This window comes from Mustela erminea, chromosome 10 (assembly GCF_009829155.1).
Source record: "Mustela erminea isolate mMusErm1 chromosome 10, mMusErm1.Pri, whole genome shotgun sequence".
In the NCBI taxonomy this organism is placed as follows: domain Eukaryota; kingdom Metazoa; phylum Chordata; class Mammalia; order Carnivora; family Mustelidae; genus Mustela; species Mustela erminea.
Genome location: NC_045623.1, coordinates 54,616,429 through 54,642,653, shown reverse-complemented (window position 1 = coordinate 54,642,653; position 26,225 = coordinate 54,616,429). Strand labels below are relative to the sequence as shown.

General features: G+C 37.3%; 2 protein-coding genes across 4 annotated transcripts in view; one reads left to right on the top strand and one right to left on the bottom strand.

The window, feature by feature from the left end:
- Positions 1 to 607: 607 nt before the first annotated feature.
- On the bottom strand, positions 608 to 25,425 carry LOC116568196 (proline-rich protein 2-like). The gene is made up of 4 exons (XM_032303726.1): positions 25,365 to 25,425; positions 22,494 to 22,618; positions 21,043 to 21,728; positions 608 to 734 (listed from the first exon to the last, which is right to left on the bottom strand). The coding sequence occupies exons 1-3, from the start codon at positions 25,423 to 25,425 to the stop codon at positions 21,048 to 21,050; spliced, it is 867 nt and encodes a 288-aa protein (XP_032159617.1). The 3' UTR covers positions 608 to 734; positions 21,043 to 21,047.
- IL12RB2 (interleukin 12 receptor subunit beta 2) overlaps positions 21,297 to 26,225 on the top strand; it is an 82,900-nt gene continuing 77,971 nt past the window's right edge. Inside the window, exon 1 of one of the 3 annotated variants that reach the window (XM_032303830.1) lies at positions 21,297 to 21,377. The gene's annotated coding sequence lies outside the window, so the exon portion shown is untranslated. The remainder of the gene's footprint in view (positions 21,378 to 26,225) is intronic. The other 2 variants (XM_032303827.1, XM_032303831.1) reach the window with 2 other exon arrangements.

The window sequence follows — 26,225 nt, the reverse complement described above, 5'->3', positions numbered from 1 at the left end:
ATCTGTTTTCTTCACCAAAATGGGAAATGAAATGTCTACATATCATGGTGTTCCCAGCTATTGGCACTCCAAACCAAATGAATGGTTGCATGGTTAAACAAATGTTCAAATATAGGCTTCAGGAAGACTAACTTGGCAAAAGACATAATTAGGAGTAAGATACAAAGACAATGGGGCCATTTGGGTGACACAGCCAGTTAAGCAACAGACTCCTGGTTTCAACTCATGTCATGATCTCAGGGTCATGAGACTGAACATCGTGTCAGGCTCTGCGCTGAGCTCAAAGCCTTCTTAAGATTCTCTCTCCTCCCTCTGCCCCTCCCACCCATTCTCTCTCTCTTTTTCTCTCTCTCAAGTAAATAAATAAATCTTTTAAAAAAATACAAAGACAATGAAGACCCGAATTAGGATGCTGCTAGTATTGACAGAAATACTAAGAAAATCAAGGTAGCAAGGTTAATAGGTTGATTTGACAATCAAGCAAAAGTTAAGAAAGAGAAAGAATAAGCAAAATTAATTGTAGGTCAGTTTTATTCAGTTATCCACCTCTGAAAATCTGAGGAAAGCTAAGGGCATTTATTCCTTTAAAAAATGCACATATGCTCATTCACAAACCTTTTTGCATGTTAAATCAGGAAATTCCCTTTGTAAACATCCCCCACTTCAGTTCACACACCACTACTTTAAAGTTGTAAGATTAGATGGTTTGGAGGATGGTGACAAAATTAACCAACCTATAAAACAAATAGCTGGTTTAGAGGAGTGGAATGAAGTTGGGTTTTGAGAAAACAAAAGACCTTAGAGTATACATTGTTTTGACACCCTTGGGGAGACCCTTGGGGAACATGTGTAATTTCTAAGAATGCTGAAGCATATTTGAATCCTGAGGCACTGCTATATAACAGCAAGTCACTTAGAAATTAGCCCAACTGAACACATAGCTTATACAACTTAACTGGCTTATACAACCTCCCTAATGAAGTAAAAAAAATAGCTTATGGAATGGGTATATGCAAAAGAAAATCATTACTTTAAAGGATAATTTAAATTGTGAATCTAAACAAACATTTCTTTATGAGAGAATTAGCAGATACATTCCTTTATCTTGAATATCAAGGTTTACATATTGAGTTTGAAATGCTAATGGGCTGCAGAGGCAGGGATGCTCATTAGATTGTTGAAATAATTATTAGAAAAGAAACTGAAATTGAGATACGGATTCGAGAGTCATTCCTGCTGAGGAATGAATTTCACATACCTAAGTATGAGATTAGTATGTGATAGGTGTGTGATAGGCAGAATTCTACAATGGCCTCATCCTTCTAGCTCCTTGTACTCACACTTCTGTGTAATCCTCTATTCTTGGGTGGAGCCTGTGACCTATTTCTAACCAATAAAACATGATAGAGGTGATAGGTTATCATTCCTATAATTATGTTACCTTATATGGCAAATGTGAAAGTATTTTGCAGATGTAACTAAGGTCCAAAATCAGTTAACTTTGAGTTAATCAGAAGGAAGATTATCTTGGATAGAATTAACCTAATTAGATAAGCCTTTCCCTCCTAAGTTCAAAGAAATTCTCTCCTGCTGGCCTTGAAGAAGCAAGCCATCATGAGTTCTACAGTGGCATGGAAATGAATTCTACCAATAACTCTGTAAGCCTGGAAAGAGACCCCAAGACTCAGATTGCATCACATCCTGGTAAACCCTTTGGCCACAGACTGTGAACCCTTGAGCAGAGAACCCAGCTGAGCTATATCTAGACTATTCACCTACCCCAACTGTAAGGCAATACATATCTGTTGTTTTAAACTGCTACATCGGTGGCAATTTGTGTTACAACAGTAGAATACCAAGAAGAATATGGAGAAAACCAAAGAGAGTATAAAAAAATTCTGTCAAAGAATGGGAGAAGATATTTGCAAACAACATATCAGATAAAGCGCTAGTATCCAAAATCTACAAAGAACTAACCAAACTCACATTCAAAGAACAAATAATCCAATCAAGAAACGGGCAGAAGACATGAACAGACATTTCTGCAAAGAAGACATCCAGATCGCCAACAGACACATGAAAAAGTGCTCAACATCACTCAGCATCAGGGAAATACAAATCAAAACCACAATGAGATACCACCTCACACCAGTCAGAATGGCTAAAATTAACAAGTCAGGAAATGACAGATGTTGGTGAGGATGCAGAGAAAGGGGAACCCTCCTACACTGTTGGTCGGAATACACACTGGTGCAACCGTTCTGGAAAACAGCATGGAGGTTCCTCAGAAAGTTGAAAATAGAGCTACCCTATGACCCAACAACTGCACTACTGGGTATTTACCCTAAAGATACAAATGTAGTGATCCAAAGGGGCACGTGCACCCGAATGTTTATAGCAGCAATGTCCACGATAGCCAAACTATGGAAAGAACCTAGATGTCCATCAACAGATGAATGGATAAAGATGTGGTATATATATACAATGGAATACTATGCAGCCATCAAAAGAAATGAAATCTTACCATTTGCGATGACGTGGATGGAACTAGAGGGTATTAGGCTGAGCAAAATAAGTCAATCAGATAAAGACAATTAGCACATGATCTCCCTGATAATGAGGAAGTTGAGAGGCAATGTGGGGGGTTTGAGGAGTAGGTAAGGAATAAATGAAACAAGATGGGATTGGGAGGGAGACAAGCCATAAGAGACTCTTAATCTCACAAAACAAACTGAGGGTTGCCAGGAGGAGGGGGCTAGGGAGACGGTGGCTGGGTTATGGACATTGGGGAAGGCATGTGCTATGGTGAGTTCTGTGAAGTGTGTAAACCTGGTGATTCACAGATCTGTACCCCTGGGGCAAATAAAACAGTATATGTTAATAAAAATTAAAAATTAAAAATATCTGTCAAATATACCACATTTGCATGACTGGGGAAAAAAACAGGGAAAGTAATGGCTATTAAATGGGGGTGGCTGTCTTAATTTGGGTTGCTATAAGAAGTATATAGAAGACTGGGAGGCTTAAAAAACATTTATTTCTCACAATTTTGGAGACTAGAAGTTTGATATCAGGGTACTAGTAGAGTCGGATGCTAGCTAGAATCTTTCTTGGTTTCATCATAGTGTGAGAGAGCTTGGTCTCTTCAACCCTTTATAAGTACCAATCCCATTCAGGAGTCTGCATCCAAACCTAATTCCTTCTCAAAGGCCCCACCTCCAAATATGATCACATTGGGGATTAAAGCTTGAACATATGAATCTCAGGTGGGGAAACACAAACTTTCCATCCACAGCAGGTGGAGGCTTCCAGATAATAATACTGACACAAGAAGGTGTCTCTAACTTCAAACACACAAATTCTAAACAAGCTTTTTAATTGTTTTAAAATACGGAGCCAAGGGGCACTGGGGTGGCTCAGCTGGTTAACCATCCAGCTCTTGATTTCAGATCGGGTCATGATCTCAGGGTTGTGGGATTGAGCCCCACAACAGGCTACATGCTGAGTATGGAGCCTGCTTGGGATTCTCTCTCTCCCTCTTCTGTGCCACTCCCCTTCCTGTCTCAACACCCCCACTCACCTACAAATGCCCCATCTCTTTCTCTCTGAAGGAAAATAAAATAAAATAAAATAAAATAAAATAAAATAAAATAAAATAAAGAGCCAAGCCAAAAGCCGGAAAACACAGCCCCACTGGCAAGAAATGAAGTGAGGCCAAAAATAAAATCATCATGTAAGAGCTAAAACTGAACAGCTCACAGGGTAAAGGAGATACTTATAAAACCTTTGGGACTAGAGTTTTACTATCTCTGAAGAGAATAAGCAGACAGCCTTAGACCCATGCTTGATGGAAAGCTTGAATAATCCTATAAAAGACAGGCTATCCTGTTAGTGAAAATGGGACAAGGAAAACTCTCCCAAAGCAACAAATTAAGACAATGAAAACAAACAAGTAGAAGAATTAGAAGTTAAGAAACAAAAGGTTTCATTATTTTTAGGTGATAAACTATAAAAAAGAAAAGATAAACTATGATAAAATATTATTACAATACTTTATCAAAACAAGATCAGTACAAAGACATCATTAGTGTCCCCTGTCCCAGCAATATCCAATTAGAAAACACAGCCAAAAGATTTCAATTATAATAGCAAGAGGCAATAAAGTAAGTTGGAATCTGTATAATAAGTAACACCAGGACTTTATGTAGAAAATTTTAAATAAAAATTATCTATAGGGGCACCTGGGAGTCTCAGTCATTAAGCGTCTGCCTTCAGCTCAGGTCATGATCCCAAGGTCTTGGGACTGAGCCCCACATCAGGTTCCCTGCTCAGCGGGAGCCCTGCTCAGCATAACTTGTAGTATACATATAGTTTGAAATTTTAAAATACAGAAAGAGTATTTTTTTAAGATTGCACTTATTTATTTATCAGAGAGAGAGAGAGCACAAGCAGGCAGAGTGGCAGGCAGAGGCAGAGAGAGAAGCAAGCTTCCCACTGAGCAGGGAGCCCGATGTAGGACTCAATCCCAAGACCCTGGGATCATGACCTGAGCTGAAGGCAGCAGCTTAACCAACTGAGCTACCCAGGCATCCCCAGAAAGAATTAAATATTTAAAAATTCCCTCCCACCCTTCCCTAGCCACTCAATTCCCTTCTCCAAGGGCAACCACTCTTAGTTTCTTATGCATTCTTTCAGAGATATCCTAGGCATACACAGGCAAATACATATTTTCCTATTTTTCTTTTTGCAAAATGACAGCATAGTAGAATGCTTGGCATCCCACTTTTCTTCACTTATCAATATATCTGGGGATAATTCCATATCCAGACATATAAAATTGCCTCATTCTTTTGAATGTACCATTGTATTTCATTTACACAATCCATTCCATACAAATGGAAATTGGAGGACAAACAATGCTGTTGTGAAATCTCTGTACCTAGATTGTTTTCCACAATTTCGTGTGTAAGAATATCTCAAGTTCAAATTGCTAGAGGAGGAATTGTTAAGTTGAAGGGTATGTGCAATTCAAATTTTGATAAATAAGCCAAATCAACCTCCACAGAAGTGGCACTAAATCACATTCCCACCAGCAAAGTATGCCAGTACTTGTTTTCTCCCAATATATCCTCTACCTCAGTGTTTTTAAAAAAATTTCATCTTTGTCAGTGAGAAAGGTGAAAACAGTCTCATGCAAATGGCAACCACAAAGAGATACCACTTCACATACTCTAGATTCTAGGCTATAATCAAATAGACAGATAGTAAGTTTTGGCAAAGAACCCTCATACACTGCTGATGGTAGAAATTTTAAATGATGCAGCCACCTTGGAAAACACTTTGGCAGTTTCTCAAAAATTTAAATATAGAGTTACTATTTGATCCAGCAATTTTATCCCTAGGAATACACCGAAGAAAAATGAAAACATACATCCACACAAAAATTTGTATAAGAATGCTCATCGCAGCATCATTCCACTAAAAGACATAAACAACCAGAATATCCATTAGCTGATAAATGGATAAACAAAATATAGTATAACAATATAAGAGAATAATATTATTCAATTATAAAAGGGGGCATACAGGGGCGCCTGGGTGGCTCAGTAGGTTAAAGCCTCTGCCTTCGGCTCAGGTCATGATCCCAGAGTCCTGGGATCGAGCCCCGCATGGGGATCTCTACTGCTCAGAGTGCCTGCTTCCCCCTCTCTCTCTGCCTGCTTCTCTGCCTACTTGAGATTTCTGTCTGTCAAATAAATAAAGAAAATATTTTTTAAAAAGGGGGAGTACAGAAATACTAAATGCTACAACACAGATGAACTTTAAAAACATTATGCTAAGTAAAAGAGCCAACCATAAAAGACCACATTTGACTCCTGTTACATTAAATGTCCAAAATAGGCAAATCCAGAGACACAGAGTGGTTGCTCAGGGTCAGGAGAGATTGGGGGAGGGGGCAGTTGGAGGGCATAGCTAAAGGTTACAGTGTTTCTTTTGGCGGTAAAAGAAAACAATTAAAGTTGATTGTGGTGATGGTTGCACAACTCTGTAAATATACTAAAACCACTGAATTATACACTTTAAATGACTAACTTATACGGTACACGAACTGTATCTGAATGTATCTCAAATTTTTAGAAAAAATGTCTCAGCATAGTTTTAATTTGCATTGCTATTATTAAGTGTGAAGTTGGGCATCTCTGCTCTGAAGGAAACAAAGACACTAACTCAAAAAGATATCTGCATCCTCATGTTCACTGCAGTATTATTTATAATAGCCAAGATATAGAATAGCCAAGATACAGAAACAACCTTAATGTCTACTGATGGATAAATGGATAAAGAAGTTGTGGTGCACACACATATCTCAGAATATTATTAAACCACTTGCAATATCATGGATGGACCTTGAGGACATTATCCTAAGTGAAATAAGTCAGACAGAAAGACAAATATTATATGATCTCACTTACATGTGAAACCTAAAAAACAAACAAATACTGAACTCACAGCTACAGAGAACAGATTGGTAGTTGCCAGAGGCACGGTGTGTGTGGCATGTGAAATGGGTGAGGGGAATAAGAGGTACAAACTTCCAGTTATAAAATAAATATGTCCTAATGATATAATATACAACAAAGTGACTATAGTTAATAATACTGTATTGTATATATGAAGGTTGCTAAGATAGTAAATCTTAAAAGTTCTCATCACAAGAAAAACAAATTTCTAACTATATATGGTGATGGTTATTAACTAGACTTACTGTGGTAATCATTTTGCAATATATACATATATTTAAGCATTATCTTATACATCTAAAATGAATATGTTATATGTCAATTATAGCTGAAAAAATTATAAACATGCACTTTCCTTGATACTGAAGTTGTATTTCCCAAATCCTATGAAATAGCCACACATGTTCATAAACATATATGTAAGCTATATAAAGAGTATTTCTTACAATATTATGTGCAATTATAGAAAACTACAAACGAAATGTCCATTAGAATGGAAATAGTTCATGAACTGTGACTTATTTCTACTATAGATGCAATGAAGTTGTTTAAGAAAAATATAAGGTGGACTTATATATCTTGACATGGAAATAATTCCAACATTAATAATCCTAATAAAGGAATAACACATAGTCTATGGTCCCAAATACACTCACACAAATAAAGGTATATCTTTGATAACACAGTGAATAGAAGGTGGTGTAGAGATTAGAAATTTTTAACAGTAGACAGTTAACAGTTAAACTTTTAACAGGTCAAAGTTGTGTTTGCTTAAAACTTTGCATAAATTGGAAAAAACAGGAAGCATTGCTCTCAGAGTGTAGTGTAGAAGGACTGATAGAAATGATGAGAGAACTCAAATCTCCCTAAACAAAATGTTGACAACTGTTGAGTTTGTGATGGGGGTGGGGAATAATGGGATTGTTCATATTGTTTTTCACTCTTCTGTATTGAATCTCTACCAAAAAAGGGAAGATGGTGTATTAATTGTAATAAAAGGGGGGAGTAGGACTTTAAAAGAAAATTGCATGCTGTGCACTTCATATACTAACAATTATACTCAATACAATTCTATACATCTACAGCAAGGTTACCAAATGCTTTCTATAAAGGGCCAGATAGCAAATATTTTAGCCTTTGTAGATCGTATAACTTTAACAATCTCTAGGGCTCAATAAACTAAAGTATTAAATGGACAAAGAAGCACAATTAATGTGACTTGTAAGTAGGAGAAAAATCAGACAATAGAAATAAACCTAGCAATAGCAGAAATTATAGAAATAGATGATGAGAACTTTACACAACTATAATAAATGTAATCAAGGATTTAAATAAGAGACTTGGAAGCTATAAAAAAGAAATCAAACAGAACTTGTAGAGCTGATAAATATTTTAATATCTTATAGAAAACTAATTAGATGCATTTAACAGCTTTGACACTGAAGATAAAAGAGTAATAAAGTTGAAGACACAGCAATAGAAACTATCCAAACTAAAGAAAAGAGAGGGGGAAAAGCTGGGAAGAAAAAAACAACAAAGCCTCAGGAAACAAAATAAGGCATTCTAAAATTATGTCATTGGAACTAGGAGCGGGGACAGAAGACATATTTGAAGAAATAATGTCTGGAGGGTAGGAGCAAGATGGTGAAGGAGTAGGAGACCTAAAAATCATTAGGTCCCAGGTGTTCACCTAGATAGTTATCAAACCATTCTGAACACCTACAAAGTCAACAGGAGATTGAAAAGATGAAGAGCAGCAAGCTAGGAACAGAAAAGCAACCACTTTCTGGAAGGTAGGACGTGCAGAGAACTGAACCTGAGGTGATACAGGAAGATAGACCACTGGGAGAGTGGTCTATCCCAGTGGTCTACCCAGGAAGCAGTAGAGCAGCAGAGCACAAAATTGGAACTTTTAGAAGTCTACCCCACTGAGGGAGGTCACTTCACAGGCTAAGTGGAGGGTGGAGCCCTCACAGGGACAGTGTGGTCTCAGGACCCACGGAGTCACAAAAACACCAGGGTGTCTGAGTGTGGTAGAGGTCCCAAGTATCAGAGCAGGGAAGCCAGCTACAGAGATGGAGCCAAGGAGGGGACTCTCAGCTCGGGGTTACCTTAAACTGTGATCTGAGGCACAGATAGGCCACTGCTCTTCAAGCAGGGACCCAAAAGTGGCAGATCCACGGAGATTCCCTCCTTCCACTTCTGGGAGGAAAAGCACAGGAGCACACTGCAGGAAACTGCTGGGTTTGGAGACTCCAAATGGGGCTGTGCACCAGAGATAGAAACGCTCAGTCACAGGCTGGGTGAGCACAGAGTGCAGCTGGAGACCAGGGAGATGGGAGTGATTGACTGCTCTTCTGTGAGGGTGCACTGAGGAGTGGAGCCCTGAGCTCTCAGCTCCTACAGGGACTAGAGACTGGGAAGCCGCCATTTTCATTTTCGTCCTCCAAAGCTGTAAAGAAAGTGTTCAGGAAACAAACCTATGAGAGCAAAACTGAGCAGATTACTTAGCCTAGTTCCTGCCAAGGGTGGTGCAATTCTGCCTTGGGCAAAGACATTTGGGAATCACTGCAAGAGGTCCCATCCCCAGAAGATTAGCAAGAACATCCAGCCAAGACCAAGTTCACCAATCAATGAGAACTGCAGAACTCCACAGCTAGGGCAATGCATCACATAGAATTCATGGCTTTTTCCCCATGATTCTTTAGTCTTTCAAAGTTAAAATTTTAAGTGTTATTTTTTCCTTATTCTATTTTTTAATTTTTCCTCTTTCCTATTTCAACATTGTTATTTTATCTTATCAATAACATTTTTTTAAATTTCTTTAAAAATTTCTTTAAAATTTCAGGATACAGTTCCTTCTAACAGATCAAAATATGCCCTAAATCTAGTGCATGGCTTTGTTCTAGTCTCCAGCCTGATCACATTCTTTCCTCTTTTTTTTTCTTTCTTTGATTTTTCAATCAACTTCTTATCTTAACAGTTCCTTTTTTAGAATCTGTCTTAATTTTCATCTTTATGGTCATATTCCATCCTTTCATTGTGTGTGATTGATACATACATATATATATATATATATGTTTATATATATATATGTTTAATATATATATGTATATATATATATATATATGTTTAACATATATATATATGTTTAATATATTATATATATGTTTTTCTTTTTTTTTAATTTTGGAAGGCAGTCTCTTCTAACGGAAAAAAATACACCCAAAATCAGGTGTGGCTCTTTTCTATTCACCAGTCTAATACACACACGAACGTGCGCACACACTCACACCAATATTTTTAACCTCCTTTCTTCTCCCCCTGGTTTTGGGTCTCCTCTGATTTGGTTAGTGTATATTTTTCTAGAGTCGTTGCTACCCTTTTAGTATTTTGTTCTCTCATTCATCTATTCTTATCTAAATAAAATGGCAAGGCAGAAAAACTCACCTCAAAAAAAAAAAGAACAAGAGGCAATATTAATGGCTAGGGACCTAGTCAATACAGACATTACTAAGATGTCAGAACTAGAGTCCAGAATGATGACTATCAGCATACTAGCTGGGCTCGAAAAAACCATGGAAGAAACTACAGAATCCCTTTCTGGAACAATAAAATCCCTTTCTGGAGAAATAAAATAACTAAAATCTAAAAGCTGAAATCACAAAAGCTATTAATGAGGTGCAATAAAAAATGGAGGCTCTTACTGCTAAAATAAATGAGGCAGAAGAGAGAATTAGTGATATAGAAGACCAAATGACAGAATAAAGAAGCTCAGCAAAAAAGAGACAAACAACTACTGCACCACACGGGGAAAATTCAAGAGATAGGTGACACCATAAGACAAAACAATACTAGAATAATTGGGATCCCAGAAGAAGAAGAAAGAGAGAGGGGGGCAGAAGGTATATTGAAGCAAATTATAAAAGAGAATTTCCTTAATTTGACAAAGGAAACAAGCATCAAAATGCAGAAGGCACAGAGAATCCCCCTCAAAATCAATAAAAATAGGTCCACACCCCATCATCTAAGTAAAACTTACAACTCTCAGTGACAAAGAGAAAATCCTGAAAGCAGCTTGGGACAAGAGGTCTGTAACCTAAAATGGTAGAAATATAGGTTGGCAACAGACCTATCCACAGAGACCTGGCAGGCCAGAAAGAATTGGAATGATATATTCAGAGCACTAAATGAGAAAAATATGCAGCCAAGAATACTATATCCAGCTAGGCTGTTCATTGAAAACAGGAGAGGTAAAAAGCTTTCAGAACAAACAAAAACTAAAAAAAATTGCGAACACCAAACCAGCCCTACAGGAAATTTGAAAAGGGTCCTCTAAGCAAAGAGAGCGCCTAAAACTAACGGACCAGAAAGGAACAGAGATAATATACAGTAACAGTCACCTTACAGGCAATACAATGACACTAAATTCATATCTCTCAATAGTTATCCTGAATGCAAATGGGCTAAATGCCCAAATCAAAAGACATAGAGTTTTTTTTAAAAAAAAAAAAAAAACAAGACCCATCGATATGCTGTCTGCAAGAAACACCTTTTAAACCCAAAGAGACCTCCATATTTAAAGTGAGGGGGTAGAAAACAATTTACCATGCTAATGGACATCAAAAGAAAGCTTGGGTGGCAATCCTTATATCAGATAAATTAGATTTTAAGCCAAAGACTATAACAAGAGATGAGGAAGGATACTATATCATACATAAAGGGTCTGTCCAACAAGAAGATCTAACAATTTTAAGTATCCATACTCCTAATACGGGAGCAGCCAATTATACAAACCAATTAATAACAAAATCAAAGAAACACATTGACAATAACATTAGGGAACTTTAACATCCACCCCCTACTGAAATGGACAGATATCTAAGCAAAAGATCAACAAGGAAATAAAGGCCTTAAATGACACACTGGACCAGATGGACATCACAGATATATTCAGAACATTCCATCCCAAAGCAAAAGAATACACATTCTTCTCTAGAGCACATGAAACATTCTCCATAATAGATCACATCGTGGGTCACAAATCAGGTCTCAACCAGTACCAAAAGCTTGGAATCATTCCCCGCATATTTTCAGACCACAATACTTTGAAACTAGAACTCAACCACAAGAGGAAAGTTGGAAAGAACTCAAATATATGGAGAATAAAAAGCATCCTACTAAAGAATGAATGGGTCAAACAGGAAATTAAAGAAGAATTGAAAAAATTCATGGAAACAAATGAAAATGAAAACACAACTATTCAAAATCTATGGGACACAGCAAAGGTGGTCCTGAGGGAAACATACATAGCAATACCAGCCCTTCTTAAGAAACAAGAAAGGTCTCAAGTACACAACCTAACCTTACACCTAAAGGAGCTGGAGAAAGAACAGCAAAAAGAAAGCCTAAACCCAGCAGGAGAAGAGAAATCTAAAGATCAGAGCAGAAATCAATGAAGTAGAAACCAAAAGAAAAGTAGAACAAATCAACGAAACTAGAAGCTGGTTCTTTGAAAGAATTAATAAGATTGATAAGTCCCTGGCCAGACTTATCAAAAAGAAAGGAGAAAGGATCCAAATAAATAAAATCATGAATGAAAGAGGAGACATCACAACCAGCCCCAAAGAAATACAAACAATTAAAAGAACATATTATGAGCAACTATACACCATCAAATTTGACACTCTGGAAGAAATGGATGCATTCCTAGAGACATATAAACTACCAAAACAGAACCAGGAAGAAATAGAAAACCTGAACACACCCATAACCAGTAAGGAGATCGAAGCAGTCATGAAAAATCTCCCCAAAATAAGAGCCCAGGGCCAGATGGCTTCCCAGGGCAATTCTACCAACATTTAAAGAAAAATTAATACCTATTATCCTGAAACTGTTCCAGAAAACAGAAATGGAAGGAAAACTTCCAAACTCATTTTATGAGGCCAGCATTACCATGATCCCCAAACCAGAAAAAAACATCAAAAAGGAGAATTACAGACCAATATCCTTGATGAACATGAATGCAAAAATTCTCACCAAAATACTAGCCAATAGGATCCAACAGTACATTGAAAGGATTATTCACCAAAACCAAGTGGGATTTGTTCCTGGGCTACAAGGTTGGTTTAACATCTGCAAATCAATCAATGTGATACAATATATTAATAAATGAAAGAACAAGAACCATATGATACTCTCAATATGCTGAAATAGCATTTGACAAAGTACAGCATCCTTTCCTGATCAAAACTCTTCACAGTGTAGGCATAGAGGGTACATACCTCAATATCATCAAAGCCATCTATGAAAAACCTACAGCAAAACCATTCTCAATGGGGGAAAAACTGAGACCTTTCCCCCTAAGGTCAGGAACACAGCAGGGCTGTCACTATCTCCACTGCTATTCAACATAGTACTAGAAGTTCTAGCCTCAGCAATCAGACCAAAAAAAGAAAGAAAGAAAGAAAGAAAGAAAGAAAGAAAGAAAGAAAGAAAGAAAGAAATTGCATCTGAATTGGCAAAGAAGAAGTCAAACGCTCACTCGTTGCAGATGATATGATACTTTATATGGAAAACCCAAAGGACTCCACTCCAAAACTTCCAGAACTCATATAGGAATTCAGGAAAGTGTCAGGATATAAAATCAATGCACAGAAATCAGTTGCATCTCTATACACCAACAGCAAGACAGAAGAAAGAGAAATTAAGGAGTTGATCCCATTTACAATTGCACCCAAATCCATAAGATACCTAAGAATAAACCTAACCAAAGAGGCAAAGAATCTGTACTCAGAAAACTATAAAGTACTCATAAAAGAAATTGAGGAAGACACAAAGAAATGGAAAAATGTTCCATGCTCATGGATTGGAAGAACAAATATTGTGAAAATGTCTATGCTCCCTAAAGCAATCTACACATTTAATGCAATCTTATCAAAATACCATCCATTTTCTTCAAATAAATAGAACAAATAATCCTAAAATTTATTTGGAACCAGAAAAGACCCAAAATAGCCAGAGAAATGTTGAAAAAGAAAGTCAAAGTTGGTGGCATCACAATTCCAGACTTCAAGCTCTATTACAAAGTTGTCATCATCAAGACAGTATGGTACTAGCACAAAAACAGACACATAGATCAATGGAACAGAATAGAAAGCCCAGAAATAGATTCTCAGCTCTATGGTCAACTGATCTTTAACAAAGCAGGAAAGAATGTCCAATGGAAAAAAGACAGTCTCTTCAACAAATGGCGTTGAGAAAATTGGACAGTACCATGCAGAAGAATGAAACTGGACCATTTCCTTATACCACACACAAAAATAGATTCCAAATGGATGAAAGTCCTCAATGTGAGAAAGGAGTCCACCAAAATCCTTGAAAGAACACAGACAGTAACCTCTTCGACCTCAGCCCGCAGCAACTTCTTCCTAAAAACATCACTAAAGGCAAGAGAAGCAAGGGGAAAAATGAACAATTGGGATATCATCAAGATCAAAAGCTTTTGTACAGCATAGGAAACAGTCAACAAAACCAAAAGACAACCAACAGAATGGGAGAAGATATTTGCAAACAACATATCAGATAAAGGGCTTGTATCCAAAACCTATAAAGAACTTATCAAATTTAACACCCAAAGAACAAACAGTCCAATCAAGAAGTGGGCAGAAGACATGAACAGGCATTTCTGCAAAGAAGACCTCCAAATGGTTCACAGACACATGAAAAAGTGTTCAACATCACTTGGCACCAGGAAAATACTAATCAAAACCTCAGTCAGATACCACCTCACACCAGTCAGAATGGCTAAAATTAACAAGTCAGGAAACAACAGATGTTGGTGAGGATGTGGAGAAAGGGGAACCCTCCTGTGCTGTTGGTGGGAATGCAAGCTGGTGCAGCCACTCTGGGAAACTGCATGAAGGTTCCTCAAAAAGTTGAAAATAGAGCTACCCTATGACCCAGCTATTGCATGCACTACTAGGCATTTACCCCAAAGATATAAATGTAGTGCTCCAAAGAGGCACATGTACCTAAATGTTTATAGCAGCAATGTCCACAATAGCCAGACTATGGAAAAAGCCTAGATGTCTATCAACAGATAATTGGATAAAGAAGATGATGTGTATACATACAATGGAATATGATGCAGCCATCAAACCCCCACGCCAAAATCTTGCCATTTGCAGCAACATGGATGGAACTAGAGTGTATTATACTAAGCAAAATAAGTCAATCAGAGAAAGACAATCACCATACAATCTCACTGATATGAGGACTTTAAGAGGCAGGGTAGGGGGTCGTGGGGGGGTGGGAGGGAACAAATGAAATGAGATGGGACCAGGAAGGGGGACAAACCATAAAAGACTCTTCATCTCAGGAAATTGAGGGTTGCTGGAAAGGAGGGAGGTGGGAAGAATGGGGTGGCTGGGTTATGGACATTGGGGAGGGTATGTGCTACAGTGAGTGCTATAAGAATGATGATTCACAGACCTGTACCCCCGAAGCAAATAATACATTATATGGTAATAAAATTTAAAAAAAGAAAGAATGTCTGAAAAATTTTCTAAAGTCAGGAAAAACTGAAAATACTAACCAACCAAGCAAACAAACAAGAAAACCCATAGATCTAACAAGCTCAACAAACACTAAGCAGAATAAACCCCAAGGAGACCACACAGGAACACATCAAAATATAATACTGAAAATCAGTAAAAGAAGATATCGAAGGGGTTGAGAAAAAGAAAGATATTACATACAACAAAACAAGATGAGTATCCCACAGACTTCTCATCAGAAACAATGCAAGCCAGAAGACTGTGGAATATCTTCAATGTGCTGAGAAAAAGAAACCTGTCACTTTACATACACTAAAAAATTTCTTCAGAAATGAAGGTGGAAGAAAAACATTTTTAGACAAAAACTGAGAAAATTTGTCACTAACATATCTGCACTATAGGAAATGTTGAAGGAATTTCTTTAGAAGTGAAATGATAACTCATGGAAACTTTGATTTATACAAAAAAAAAGAATGGTGCTGGTAATCATAGTTATGTGGGAAAAAAAACTTTTGTTTTCTATTTTTAAATTTCTTTTTAAAAGATAAATAGTTAAAACAAAAGTAGTAACAATGTATTGTGGGTTTTGTTTGTATTATTTATGAAAGTAAAACGTACAGTGAAATATTTGGGAGGTATGAAGATAGAAGTATATTGTGACGTTCTTAAATTATATGCTATTTGAAGATACACTGAGATTAATTCATAATACTTATTTGTAAAAACTACAGACATATGAAAAGATGTTGGTAGTGAGGGATATAGAGTTTAAAATAATGAGATACCATTTCTCATCGGTTAGAGTAATAAAAATTACAGAAGATAGATAACATTCACTGTTAGTGATAATGTTATATGCTAGTAGGAGTGTGAATTACTACAACTGGGATAAAAATCTGGCATAATCCATTAAAGTGAAAAAGCTCATATTCTTTGATTCAACAAAACATATGTGAGATTCTATTACAAACAAAATTCTATTACAAACAGAATCTATTCTATTACAAACACATAAAATGTCCATATATCTGTATAGACATAAAATATTTTTATTTTGGTGAATATATTAAACTTTTGTTTGTGGGGAAAAGTAAAAAACAAACAAACCCTGAAGACTTATAAATAAGAGAATAGTTAACTAAATTTTAGTACATACACAGTATGGAAATTGTAGTTCTTGAAAACAGAATTAGATCAATTGTATATGTTATGGAATGAGGTTTATGCTATGTGGTAAAGAAAAACAAAACAAAGATAGATGGACAGATAGGTGAATAATAGCACGGCTCAATTTTTGTTTCAATGTGGGAGGAAGCCTGTCATGCTTTCATACACCTATAAAGGCATGAAGAAAAATGTGGAAAGAGTCTCACAAAACTATTACTTTTGGAGAAGAGATTGGAGGAGAGATGACAAATTATTAAAATTTGCTATTACTTTATTGTGTTTGTCTTAATTGAGATTCCTCCTGTTCAGTTTTAGCATAGATCCTATAGGTCAAAATCAAAAACCCTAACACATCGCCCAGCAGATCAGACCAGTGGTATCCAGCATCTCACATGTTTCTTCATTCCAAAGGGGAGCATTCTCTGTTTCTGTTTCACTGCTTTACATTGTGGAAGGGGTGTAGGGTGTAGGTAACATGTGTTTTGGGATTACAAGCAAAGGAGTCCAGTCCCACTAGGCAGCCACCGCTGCTCACTAAGTATGGAGCAAAGGCCTATTTGGAGCCTCAAATAATGAAATACAGAATAGAATGTTAATGTACACCAAGCATCCATGTTTCAGAGTGTTCTTTGTTAGGCTTTCATTGAGAAGCTCTATAACTAACTAACTAACTAACTAACTAAAGGAAACGTGTGGTTTTGTATAGGAATATTTGTGAGAAATTTGTCCTTTATGTGAAACACTCTCGTCTTCATAAGAATCTAGAAAACACTTTCTCTTGGGCCACCAAAGTTCTGCCTCTGATGACAGGGATATAAGCCATTATATAATGAAATCCATGGATCCTATAACTCCTGTGTCTCTTAGATTTAGCTGTTGAGAATAGCAGAGTCAGACTGTGAATCAAGTTTATATTGGGTGGGACCCTGTGGTTGTCAGGGTTTTAAATTTGCCTCATGTCTTACTTTACTCCTTAACCTTATTTTCATTTTCTAAAGCCTATGGCAATCTTGAAATCTCTTGAATACACTTCACTTTTTTCCAAGAGATGGCATTTTCCATGTGGTTTGTTCATCTGTAAACATCTGTGCTTCCTAAAACTCTGCATTTTAAGAATCTTTGGGGATTACTAATAATCTAAGAATCTTGAACTACAGTATTTTATTTAAGCCTTTCAACATATGATACTACAAATATGTTTAGGAGCTATATTGGTATCCCTATAAGTGTAACATTTTGGATAGATGAATAATTAAGTGAAAACTTTCAGAAATGAAATTTTGCAAAGTGAAGCAGCAAGGGTGAATAATTAACCTTAGATTCTTATCTCCTTATTAAAGTAAAAGGTTAATATATATGTCAAACTTTCTTACCAAGTTTAACAGGTGCCAGCATTTGTCTGATGCCCTAAATCACTGTTGGCAACCATCTCTTAGTATTTATTCTGACAAATGACACACAATTGTCATAGCACTGTGTGAGTTAGTATTTTTAGAACTTTTGGTATCAACAATGAAACAAAATAGACGTAAAGGAATGGAAAAGTAGCAGAAATAGAAACTGAACTAGTATTTCCTAGAAAAGTCTTTGTCATTGTCACTGTGGTTATTCACTTAATTGAGCTTTTGATTTGCAAAACATCTAGCTACAGCTTTACAGAAGGTCATTTCACACCCGTAGACTTAATAATCATACTAGGTTGATATTTTGGCTTGTATGTTAGGCTCTTGCCTCATTAGGTTTTCTCCACTATTTAGGGCTTATTCTCAGAATCTCAAAAGCAAGATTTTTTTTTTTTTCTAACTACACTGTTAGCCCCTGATACTAGACATGCATTTATGAGGGAAACTCCCAGATAGTAAAAAAAAAAAAAAAAAAAAAAAAAAAAGAAGAAGGAGAGAAAGGAAGAGAAAGGAAGGAAGAAAATATAAAGGCCTTTACAGTCTATCAAATAAAGAACAGTTAAAAAAAAAAAAAAGATGGCTAGATTCCATATGGAAGGTCACTGGATTCTAAGAAAAGCTACATATAATTTTCCAACTACTTTTCTTTTAACTTGAAAGTTTTGAAGATTCAATACCACCTATAGATTTGGTTGACCAAAGAGAATGAGATCTCTCTAGAACAAGTAAATTCAGCTCAATAAACATTTGTTGAACACCAGTCATGTGCCACTCATTGTGCCAGGTGCTGGACATAAAAGACTAAGCAAGACAGATGTGGTCCTTGTGCTCATGGAGCTTACAACACAGGGAAAGAACATGAAGGAGGATAGAACTACTGGTACCAGAAACTATTAACACAAGTCTTCTCTCAATATTTAACCCTAATTGAATGATATACTGATGGACTTAGATGATAACTTCTCTAATAATATTTATGTAAGATTGGTCATCTTGTTTATTTGCATCTAGGGAAAAGAAGAAAATAATGAAGGCCATCATTGTTGCCTGCATCTTATTGTATTTTTATAATGTGTTTTGTTTGCTTAACCATCAGATTCAAGTCCTTTCTCCAACATGTTCATTCACTCTCTTAAAGAAAATGGCTCAGGTGCATTTGGGACACCATCCTGTATCTGACTTAGCAATTTTATAATATGCTGCAATTAGAATGTTTTAGATTGTGCATTTCTTTTCTTTTCTTTTTTTTTTTAAGATTTTATTTATTTGACAGAGAGAGAGAGGGAGGGAGAGAAGACAAGCAGAGGGAGAGAGAGAGAAGCAGGCTTCCCACTGAGCAAGGAGCCCAACATGAGACTCAGTCCTAGGACCCAGGAATCATGACCTGAGCCAAAGGCAGACGCTTAACTAACTGAGTCACCCAGATGCCCCTAGATTGTGCAGTCCTAAAGGAAAAAAGGAATTGAGAATACATTGCAATATACGTTTAGCTGTTTTTTTGCTTCCTTATAAATTTTATATATACATTAATAAATATGAGTTACAAATATATACTTAATATATGTAGTAAAATGTACACAAAATATAAATTAAACTTTAATATGAGATAAGGAGTAAAATACATTTTGGAATAATTTATTAACCAAATAAAAGCCTTTCTTTTTACTAAAAAAATTGAAAAAATAACGCTATTCTTGAATTATACAAGCTTATTATTGTTTTGTTATCATAATTTTGTCTGTTACTGATTAGTTGTTTTCCAGAAACTGCTGCATTTTCGTATTTTTTTAAACAAATGGGTTTAAAATTTGCTGAGCTACTCAACTGAAAAATTGAAAAAAGATAGCAAATTGTTTCCAAGGTTTTTTAAGTGTTTTTTTTTTTTTTTTTTTTGTAGGTGACAAACAATTTTACCAGCCCTCTACCCCGCACACCCAATAATGGTAACATTTTGAGATATTTGTTTTCGAATGTTCTCTTCATAGCACCTTCTCACTCAGTGTTAAAATATTATTTTTACCCTGAAGGGATAGTGATTTTTTTTTTCCAGAAAAATCTATTCAGTAACATACTACTGAGAGATGCATAACATTACAGAAAAGTTCAGCAAATTTAGAATATTTGCCTTTTTTGTATATGTGCTGCCAAAGTGAGCACAATATTTGTTTGGGCTTTTTTTGGTGCAAAAGATAAATAGCATAAAAAATAACTCAGTTTTAACAAGGTAAGTCTTTGACTTTCTTGCAAATGATTTTCACAATCATTCACCAGTAATGTTAAGATTCTACAACTTAAAGTTTTAATTTTTATCAAATTATTTATGGAGTCAAACTGCCAAAGTGTGTAAACTACAATACGTCACCATCTCCTAAAAGTAATCTAGTGTACATTGTTGATTCTAAAAAGCACATTTTTTGGTATTTAACTTATCCCAAAATTGGGAGTCTATTGCCTTCTGCCCAAACAGTACAGAGATGTGGTTGGCTCTGCAGATGCTCAGCAAACTTGGGTTGGTTTTAGTGGATTGGAAGAATCCCCCAGACTCAACAGTGGGATGCTGCCTTATTTAAAAAAAAAAAAGACAACAAAAAAAAAAACCACTTATGTCACTGAGGATGATGCTGGGTGAAATAAAAAAATAATCAGGGGTGTTGGACTCAATGTGAATTTATCTGAAGAATATTTTAATCAATTTATTCTGCTATTTCCTTTTATGAATGAACAGGAGTGTTGGATAATAAACATATATTTCTAAATAAGTCTAAAAGAGACATTTCAATAACATTTTAATCGAAAGTCCATTAAATGATAAGAACCGGTGTGTCGTAGTCTATGTGACAGTTCTTATTTCTTACCGCTACATAAAAAAAAAAAAAAATGTATGTCGTATAGTTGAATTCCTGGATTCAGTAAATACTGTCATAAGTGAAGGGCACTGCCCTTCTGCATTTTGGTCATCCCCTCTGCATTCTGTGCAGCTTTCCCTCTTCCCTAAGAACCCTGAAACAACACCTCGAAGGTGGGACCCTTAAGGGTCGGCGTCATGCCAGCTATCGAATGTTCATTTCTTCGTTTTTTAGATAGCTGACCCCAAATAAAAGCGCTAGTATTTTCGCCGGGCCCACGGGGGAGAGTCTGGCACCTGCGTGTGGAGAGAGCGGGCAGCCCGGAGCGCGCAGAGGAAGAACCTCTCTGAGGAAAGTTTTCACTCTAATAAGCGTCAGCAAAGTGGCTCCTCCGTGGCTGTGCAAGCCGAGAACATGGTTTTGTCGTGCTTGTCATACCCTGCACAGAATTGCCCGCACTAATTCAGTCAGTTCTCGCTCAGTCATACGCGAAGACTTGACTGCCCGCATTCTGTGTAGGGGAAGGCAGGTGCGGAGCGATAATTACCTTGCTCAAGGCGGCGCCGGGAGCCCACCGGTGGCAGGACCGGGCCGCGGCCCCGGCCCGCTGGGAGGGCGGCGTAGAAACCGCAGGCGCCGGCGGGGCCCAGCGTCCGGCCGCTGAAACTTGCGACCGCGTTCCTCGCTCGCCCCCACATCCGCGAGCCCTGGCGCCGCCGCTCCCACCCTCGGGGTCGACCAGCCGCGCGCTGCGGACTCGGCGGCCCGAGGGCGCGCGCTGGCGGGGGGAAGCTCGCAGCGCCGGGGGCTAGCGCGACACGTGCGCGGGGAGCGCCGGGAGCGCGCCGGCCTGAGCCGCCGCCCGCACACCCGCGACGCGCGGTGAGTGACCAGTGGCTCGAGTGGGGTGTGGGCACCGGAGACCTCCGGATCCGGATCTAGCGGGGTGTCGAAATGCCTGGGGCATCTGTGCCTCGGTCCTCCCGGGAGGCTAGGCCGGGGCTCTCTCCTCATGGAGGTGCTCACTCCCTGGGTGTTGATGTGCCCATGAAGGTGCGAGGTTGGAGTTCGGCCGATTGGAGGGGAGGGGGCGCTCAGACTGAGCCTCCCGGGCTCTCCCTGGGGCAGGACACAGATGGTGGGTGCGTCGGACAGGGAGGGCTGGCGTCTGGGAGAGGGCTGAGGGCACCACTCCGGTCCGGTATTGGTCCACGCCCGCAGGCGTGACTTGGCCTAGAAAATAAACCTTCTCTGACTAGGATACTGAGGAGTCTTAGTCTTGCAGGAGGAGTGTAAAGCCCCATTATGGGCAGCATTTTCCTGTGGCCTCTGTAGACAGACCCAGAGTCCTTACCTGGCCAGTTAGTTACTAGTGGATGTTCTGGGACAAGCCGCCTGGCTAGCCACTGGCTGGACTCCATTTTTTCATCTGTAAAATGCCTTTAGGAAGGCCCTTCTCACTTGGTTTAGGGGCACTAAATATAAACATTGTAAGAAATTAAGTGCATGCTTAGATGGACATCTTAAATATAGTAACCCAGAAGCATACAAAAAGGCTGTTCCCAGGTATATCTAGAGAACAGGACAACATCAGTCTTTATCCCTTAACTCAGAATAATTGTTATAATCCCTTATCTGTATATCCTATGAGGATAAAAGTCTTTGTTGAACCACTGCTATGTACCTGGCCTTTGGGTATATATTGTTAACGTGTATAATCCTTTAAAAAACTGGGAAGTTGTTATTAATATTCTCATTTTACAGATGTGGGAACTTTCAGAGAGATGGTAAGTTACAGGTTTCTGGCTCCAGACTCTCTGCTTCTTGCCTTTGCTCCTCTGGCTGATAACATTATATCCACTTCCACTTGGACAAACATTATATTCTCATTTCCCATTGACTAGAAATGGTACAGTGCCCTATTTCTCTGTCCAATGTATAATCAAAAGGACCTTAGTGACTAAGAGTTATGGTAACGTAAAAATCCTCAATCATTACCAGCATTTTGTTAGGCATGAAAAGCTCTGTAAGAGTCTGTCTTGTTTCTTGAAATATCATGATGATTACATAGATGGTCAGTTTCCAAATTTTGGCAAGCTCTGAATCCTGTGTTAGAATGAGTTCTAGGGTGGAAAAAATTCTAATACATATGAAAGTTTTTTTTATGGGAGAAGAATCTTCTCTATAGATGTTGCATGTCATTTCTCAAACATGAACTTATGTTTGTATTACTATACCTGCTTTGTTTTCTGGTTATATGTCATCTTTGCAATAACATTCAACACTCTTCTCAACTTCTACACCTAAATTTGTGCAGACCAACATAAAAATGTAAGCCAAATCCCAAAGAAGGCTTGTCCAGTCCTCTTTGCTCTTGGAATCGTGGTGATCTTTGCTAATGGTAACAATAATTTTTTTTTTAAATACAAACGTATTGAATAGCTATTATGTTCAAGACATTGTGCTGGTCACTGTAGTGAATATAAAGAAATGTAAGATGCAATCCTTGTCCTCAAGATGTTAAAAGTGTTTGGGAAGACAATAATTATGAGAACACTTAGTACGTCAAAGATGATAGGTGGCATAAATTCACCTATTATAAGGGAGTTACGGGACCTAGTTTTGATCAAATTAATCTTCAGGTGAAGAAGGTAAAGAAAAGTAGGTAAAGAGAGGGGTCAAAAAACAAGACTGTCCTTGAAAAATAAGTGAAAAGTAAGTGATAACACCCTTTTTCGTACCATAATAATAGCAGATAATAATATTTACTGAGCTCTTATTATATACCAGGCACTATAATAAGAGCTTCTTATTTAACCCTCACAATAATTCAGTGAGGAAGGTGCTATTTTTATTCTCATTTTACAGATAAGGAAACTCAAGTATGGTAGGTGATTCTAATTTAACTAATTCTGAATTTGCTTCTGGTTTTTTTTGTATTGTCATGGTCAACTTGTAGAGTTCCCCATCTATAGAATTGAGATACCAATATTTACTTTGTGTGGCAGATGATCAAATATTAACAACTCAATTATATGCTCTGCATTGTGTTAAATAGCTAAGTAAATGCCTATAAAAGATGATTAAGAATAGAATCTTAATTTACATCTCTTTTATATGGTATGCAGAGGAAGAGGTAAACATTGAGTAAAACATCAGACAGAGATGTTGAACCATGGGGTTGTTGGTATTGAGACTTCAGCTGAATTCATTTATATAAGAAATCTTGAGGACAATTGTGGTATGATGATCACTAGTCTTAGCTCACCACACCTCCTGTCGGTATGCCTCCAATTATCGTCAGTTGTGAAATTCCTAGAAAATTTCCAAAACAAAGTAATTGTAATGTGCTTTAATATTTTTGACGTCTTCTAGCACTTTATAAAGACTAGGTGATTGATGCTACAAGGTAATGCAAAACTTGCCAGGATTTCATAATACCCAAGATGCAAGATAAACCTCCTACCTCATGCCATTGTCCACAAATAGAGACTTCACGATGGAAGGAGACCCTTCCAATAAACCAAGGAAGAAAATTTTAGTGAAAGAGATTTATTTTTCTTGATAAAGGTTAATTGCCATTTTTCAAACAAGGAAAAGAGGCTTTGAAGTGTGAAGTTAACTGTGATGGTAACACAGAAAAAAGTGGAGGAACCAGGATGGCGTCTATTTCCTCAGACCCTAAGATACTGTGCTCTTTCCAATATATCATCCTTCCCAAAAGTAAATGGCTTATTTTATTTCTAGCTCTAGAAGAATGCAGAGAGTGAAAATAGAGAAGGTTGGATTGTTAAAACTTAATTGAACAAGTGCTGTGAAAATTGTCGGCTTTTGGAGCTAATCCAAGAAAGAAAAAAAGAAACATAACAAATAACACAAGTTGATTTGAAAGTTCCTTGTTTCTTCAAGACTCCATCCATGTCTTGTTTCTCCTTTCTTGTTTCTTTTTTGTAGTTCTCTTGTGGGAATGCTTGTTTAGTTTATAAGATAATTCACACTACAAATGATTTGAGGGTGGGGATGGGATAAAATTCTTTAATGCATTTTCAAGGTAGTTTGTTTACATACAACATTTCAAGAGCCTATCTTTTATGTCCAGTGTGGTATATCTGAAATGTAAATAAAGGCAAATAAAATTGACAGAAGAACATTTCAGAAAAATAAAAAGAAGGGGTAAAAGTATAAGGGAACTTTTGTTATGACAAATGAAGTAGGGCCCCTGGGTGGCTCAGTTGGTTGAGTGTCTGGCTTTTAATCTTGGTTCTCAGGGTTTGATCTCAGGATCTAGAGTTCAAGCCCCACTTTGGGCTCCACACTGGGCATGGAGCCTATTTTAAAAAAAAAAAAAAAAAAGGTAAGTAAGTAAAAGAAACATGATAAAGAGGTCATAAAGAAGGAAAGGAGAGAACCCTCCCACAGAAATTTAAAAAAAAAAAAAAGTAGCAAAACTTCAGAAGTCTCATGATTTCAAGCAAGAAAAGAATGTTCTTATGTATAGGTAAACTTAAACTACAAATACTTACCAGTGAAATGAAAGAAAATTCAAAAGTGTGTAAGAAAGGAAAACAGATGTCTGTCCTATCCAGTTCTGCTCATGTGAAGAGTTTTGGGACTATTGGGTAGAAAGAAGAAAAAGCAGAAAGGGTTGAGGTGATGTTACTTTCTTTGCCTGTCACACCACCTAACATGATATCATGAAGAGGCTGATTTGATGATCAGAGCCTGACAGGCCAGCATTTATCCATGTTATGGCTTGTGAGATTTTTCACTATATGGCAGACTTCGGAGGAAAAAAGAAATATGCTTCAGTCAGAAGACTGTTCTTTTTCATGACTTAGCTCATGAGAAGTCATGGAAAAGAAGGCTCACTCCAATGGTCAAGTTGCAAGTTATCTACTTGGTCGATGTGATTATCCTTTTCCATCTTCATGGTGGAGTAGATCATTAGAGGTGGTTACATACTGCATATATGCAGTTTTTGTGTTGGTTTCATCCTCTTTTGAGAGAGCGAGGAGGGTATCAGAAATAATGATTCACACTGAACTCTACCTTTACAACTAATAATACACTATGTTAATTAATTGAATTTAAATTAAAAAAAAAAGAATGAGTAGTTAAACTGATTTTGAGTGGTATTTATTGACTAATGGCTTCATTTTAGGGTAAACATATAAGAAGCACACCACAGGTTTTGGCATTAGATTTTTTTGGCAGAATAAGTTTTGAATAATTGATCAGGTTGCACTTACATCAGGTTGCACTTAATCATCAATATGCCACTTGTTGGTAGAAATGTTCCCTTGCATAACCATATTCTGTTATATATCCATGAAGCAAAGCTACTGTATATTCAGTAAACATACAGTCTTTGACTCCAGTTTGATATTTTCTAAGCCTCTTGCCTTATTTGAGGCATAATAAATCATACAAGCCATATAATCTCAGCAAAAAGAAAAGAAATAGTGATTCAAGCTTCTGAAGATGAAAGCATCAGGCATCATAATTGCTTTACTAGTGCATATCATAAAGATTGTATGTAATGTGCATTTTGCCTGGAATATAGTAAGAGATCAACAAACTATAGCATTAGTATTAATGGTAGAGTGAACATTAACACTTTTTATTTTTTATATATGTTTTTAAAGATTTTATTTATTTCTTTGACAGAGATCACGAGTAGGCAGAGAGGCAGGCAGAGAAAGAGGAAGGGAAGCAGGCTCCCTGCTGAGC